Below are 5,389 nucleotides of genomic sequence, written 5' to 3' on the forward strand. Positions count from 1 at the left end.
TCTACAATATGCGCTTAGCCTGAGATGTAAGGCTTAGCGTACCATCAAGCTTCAACTTACAGAGAGTAGTTCAGGCTTAGCGCAACAGGCGAACTAAGCGCACTTCCAAGAATTCAAAACCCGTAAGAGATTGGCGCTTAGCGCTTCCTGCCCCGCTAAGCCCAGCTTAAAAACTCAAGTTACAGAATGGATCTGGGGTTTAGCGTAGGATAGCGCGCTTAGCGCTGCTACAATAAAATTTTTCTAGAGAAGAAGTGGCGCTTAGCGCATCATTCACGCTAAGCCCACTGGTTAAGGTTCAATTACCGTGAAGATGTGGGGCTTAGTGCAGTGATGTGTGCTTAGTTGAACTATTCAGCCAACCAATCAGGGGTCTTTGCGCTTAGCACGAGCAAGCTCGGGCTTAGCGCGTGAAGACTGAGGGCTTAGCGCAAGGTCTGCGCTTAGCGGATAGACAATTGCAAAAATTTTCTAAGTCTTTTTCTATCTATCTCTTCACACAAGCTTAAAACCCCTTGTTCATTACTAAACAAGCTGAAATTAATCACAATCACAAGCAAGGTATCCTAACTACGTGCAAGAGATAAGAATGAAAAATAAAAAAGGGAAAGAAAAGCTGGGTTGCCTCCCAGTAAGAGCTCTTTTAACATCACTAGCTTGACATATCGTCCTATTGTCTAGGATCCAAGCGTAGAACAATGTTCAATCTTTCCATAGCTCCACCATGATATTGCTTCAACCTTTGTCCGTTCACTACCCATGTCCTGTCAGGATCTTTAGATTGAGGATCACAAAGCTCCACTGCTCCATATGGTCGAACTTTCTTGATGGTAAATGGTCCAGACCACTTTGATTTAAGCTTTCCATGGAACAATTTAAGTCTTGAGTTGAAAAGAAACACCTGTTGTCCTGGCTGAAAGTCCTTCTTGAGAATCTTTTTGTCATGATACTTTTTAACCTTTTCTTTATACAGCTTTGAAGATTCATAAGCGGCCAATCTCATCTCTTCCAACTCCAAGAGCTGCAGCCTTCTTTGTTCTCTGGATGCGGGTTCATCAAAGTTAAAAAATTTCAAGGCCTAATATGCTTTATATTCCATCTCCACTGGTAAATGATAAGACTTGTTGTACACCATCTGAAATAGGGACAATCCTATCGGAGTCTTGAATGTTGTTCTGTATGCCCATAAAGCATCATCTAATTTGATGGACCAGTCCTTTCTAGTAGAAGCTACAGTCTTCTCCAAAAAAAATTTTAACTCCCTGTTTGATACTTCTGCTTGCCCATTGGTCTGAGGGTGATAAGGTGATGTTACTTTGCGTGTCACATTATATTGTTTAAAGAACTTTTGTAACTGATTATTACAAAAGTGTGTACCTCCATAACTAATCAGAATTCTAGGCACCCCAAATCTTGAGAAAATATTCTTCTTCAGAAACTTCACCACAGTTTTAGCATCATTATGCGGGGTAGCCACTGCTTCAACCCATTTAGAAACATAGTCCACAACCACTAGTATATATTCATTGCCAAAAGACGAAGGTAAGGGACCTACAAAATCAAATACCTCAACCTCCATGATATTTTGTAAAGGCATTTCATTTCTTTTTGATATACCTCCCATCCTCTGACATTGATCACAGTGTATCACATGCTGGCGAACATCTTTAAAGAGTGTAGGCCAAAAGAAATGAAATGCCTTTACAAAATATCATGCATTATTGAAAAAAAACATTGATGATTGATGATTTAGAACAGAATTAAACTAAGTTTAGGCTAAAAACAGTAAAAATGCAAGTAAGTAAAATTGACAGCAATAGGTAAAGATGTTGGGTCTTTCTAACAAACCAGCTGATGTATATAAAGATGTTTCTCTAATCAATCATGCTTTTGTGTTGTATGCTGAAGCCTAAATTACTAAACCTCGATCCCTAGTGAGATTGAATGAATGGAAGCTTCGTCTTCAGATCCCTCTTGTTGGACTAGGCTCAATTTAGACAGCCCTCCTAGGTTTAGACTAACTTAAACTAAGCTTCGTCCTCAGATCCCTCTTGTTGGACTAGACTTAGCTTAAATAGCTTACGAAAGTTTAGACTAATTTAGCCTAAGCTTTGTCCTCAGATCCCTCTTGTCGGACTAGACTTAGACCAAACAACATTATTGTAACAACATATTTAAAACCAAAACTTAATCCGCAATCCCTCATTTAAGACTAAGTTTCAATTCTGCTTCATTCAACTTCTAAGGAAACAATACATTTCCCAATGCTAAAGTCACCTAACTAGGCACACAAATGGATGATCAGACCAAAAACATACAAAATTTAAGCACTGAAAAAAGCATTGAACACAAGAAACACAATCAATTAGATATCAAAGTAATTACATCAGCTGTTCTTTAGAAATCCCCAATAAGGGTGTTTAGCTAGCCATTACAGAAAAACCCCTAACAATAATGAGATTACAAAACCTAGGTATCTCTGCAAAAGCTGCTCCTCTTGCTGCCTCCAGAGCTCTTTTCTTGAAATAGGCACTGTGGTGTGCTCTAGAATTCTGTGCAAATCTCTGCCCTTAAGGGTGTGTAAAATCTGTACCCTAATTCTGCACAAAACAGGCTTTAAATAGGCTCTGAATCCGCGACATTGCGCTTAGCGCCACCCTCGCACTTAGTGCACAGCCTTGATATTGATGCACTGCCAGATTCTTCTGTCGCGCTAAGCGTGGTGAAGCTGCGCTTAGCCCAGTGATGAGCTAAGCCCAACTGTCACTTTTAGAACTTCATGGCTTAGCCTCTTTTTCACCTGAAATTGCAAAATTTCATGATCAAATCCAATGGACATATTCTAGAGGCAGCTTTATCAATAAAACAAGATTTATTTACAAACTCCTTCAAAAATAACCATAAATTGGGGAACTATACAAGTTTTGGAAAATGTTTTCTATACAAAAGTTAGTCGTATAAGACGACTAACAAGCCCCTATTAGGCCATCTAACCCTAATCAAAACAAGCACATTGCATCCACAATAAAACCCTAGTTCTAGTCTAACAAACAACTAACCTAACAGAACTAAGTATCAACAAAAATTCAACCTAACACTACTAAGTTAACTAGTCTAAAGTTTGAAATTTGGAAATAAAATGAACAAAGTTAAGAAACTTACTTGTGCTGCTGAATATGAGTGCAAAGAGGGAGCAAAAACGCAGGCAATGCAGGAAGGTTGAAGTACTATGTAGAGGGTGAAAATTCTCAGAAGAAGTAAAATGGAAACTACCTAAGGCAGTTGCCTTATTTACTGGCAGTTTTGAATGACTCGTTTAGCGCATGGACTCGCTAAGCGAGTCAACATGACGTTTGAGTTTTAAAGCTCATGCGCTTAGCGGATCTTCTCGCTAAGCCCAATACAAAATTATGAAATTCTAAAGAAGTTTTTTGGGCTCTACGTGAAGGTACGCACTGAGCGAGTTCTACAGCTCTGATTGGTCCTGCAACTCTCGCTTAGCGAATAAAATGCTCCTTAAATGCAGTAGTGGCCCGCGCTTAGCGTGTCTGTCTCGCTTAGCGCTATTCCAAACAGGGAAGGAATTGGGCTTAGCGAGAGCACTCGCTTAGCCCAATTCTCAAAATTAATCAGATATAGAAGAATAGCGCTTAGCGTGGCAATGCGCTTAGCGAGACCAGACTTGCGTGCTTAGCGAGATGACTCACTTAGCCCAATTCCAAAAATTTAATGGATAGAGAGTTTATTGGGCTTAGCTCACAGGTCACTCGCTTAGCAGGACCATGCAGCCAATGATCAGGGGTCAATGCGCTTAGCATGAACAATAGCTCGGTTAGCACGTGAAGAAAATGGCGCTTAGCGCGAGGAGTGCGCTTAGCGAGTGGACAAAAAATTTTTTTTCAAGTTATTTTTTCTGTCCACAACTTCACAAAAGCTTTTTAACCCCTTTTTCAAATACTAAACATGCTGAATTCAAACAATCACAAGCAATCAAACTTAACTAAATGCAAGAAGAACAAAATTAAAAAGGGTTGGGTTGCCTCCCAGTAAGCGCTCTTTTAACGTCATTAGCTTGACGCAAAAGTCTTTGTCAGCCCAGATCAATCTTGGTTCTCTCCTTCAGAACCTTCTCTTCACTCTCCTTCACCTCTAGACAAACATTCTGGTCCAACAATTTCCTTTCTTCATCAAATAGCTCAAAGCTAATCTTTTGGTCTTCAATACCCATTTCTAGCTTCTTTTTTTCCATGTCTACTACACAACTTGCAGTAGCCATAAATGGACGTCCCAAAATTAAGGGAATATATGTATCTTCCTCTATGTCCATTACCACAAAGTCAGCAGGAAAGATAATTTGTTTGACTCGAACCAAAACATCTTCTATCACTCCATAAGGTCTGGTGATGGAGCGATATGCTAACTGTAAAGTTATCCTAGTCGGCATTATCTCCAACTCTCCAAGCCTCCGGCACATGGAAAGCAACATCAAATTAATACTGGCTCCCAAATCAATAAGAGCCTTGCCAATAGAAACTTCACCAATTGCGCATGTAATAGTCACACTCTCAGGATCTTTGTGCTTAGGTGGAAGAATCCTCTGAATTGCAGCACTGCAGTTTCCTTCTACAATAATGTTTTCACTGTGAATGTACTTATTCTTTCGCATGAGCATATCTTTTAAAAACTTAGAGTACAACGACATTTGTTGAAGAGCATCTCCAAAGGGCATAGTAATCTCCAATTTCTTGAAGATATCAAGGAAACGAGCCAGATGTCGTTCTTGGTCTTTCTATGTTGGTACCAATGGATATGGCACCTCCTCCCTTTTGCTTGGACTTACCTCCTTTCTCTTTTCTCTAGCCAGCTCACTCTTGGTCTTTTTCTTCTCTTCTTTTCTCTTATTCTCTTTTTCTTTTTCATTTTCTTTTTCTTTCTCTCTTTCTTTTTCTTTTTCTTTCTTTTCCTTCTCACTTATTTCTTTTTCACTCACTATTATTGGTATCTCCTTCTACTAATCATCTTCCGCTTCCACTTCTTCCTCAGTCTCACTCAAAGGTTCCACCACTGGGTCAATTTCTGGTTCAATCACCAGCTATTGTTTTTCTTCACCTATCCTCTTCTCACCTTCATTCATGCTCACCATTTTTTTTCTAGTCATAACAACCTTGCACTCCTCCTTAGGATTCTTCTCTGTGTTGGCTCCAAAGCTGCTTGACGGCCAGTCTGCCAGTTGCTTTGCCAATTGTCCCACCTGGACTTATAGATTCTTGATGGCTGACTCTGTGCTATTTTGATTGGACATGGATACTTGCATGAGCTGAGCAAGAGTCTCTTCCAGTTTCGTCGTTCTGTCATAGAGACTAGGCCCTTGTTGCTGTGGCCTGTTAGA

General features: G+C 39.9%; 2 protein-coding genes across 2 annotated transcripts; both read right to left on the reverse strand.

Annotated features, from left to right (window-relative positions):
* Positions 1–670: 670 nt before the first annotated feature.
* Positions 671–1,003, reverse strand: LOC114378912. The gene has a single exon (XM_028337498.1). The coding sequence runs from the start codon at positions 1,001–1,003 to the stop codon at positions 671–673; it is 333 nt and encodes a 110-aa protein (XP_028193299.1).
* A 3,087-nt stretch (positions 1,004–4,090) lies between these two features.
* LOC114378913 lies at positions 4,091–4,729 on the reverse strand. Its single transcript, XM_028337500.1, has one exon. The coding sequence runs from the start codon at positions 4,727–4,729 to the stop codon at positions 4,091–4,093; it is 639 nt and encodes a 212-aa protein (XP_028193301.1).
* Positions 4,730–5,389: the final 660 nt, after the last annotated feature.

This window comes from Glycine soja, chromosome 12 (genome assembly GCF_004193775.1).
Source record: "Glycine soja cultivar W05 chromosome 12, ASM419377v2, whole genome shotgun sequence".
Taxonomy (NCBI): Eukaryota; Viridiplantae; Streptophyta; class Magnoliopsida; order Fabales; family Fabaceae; genus Glycine; species Glycine soja.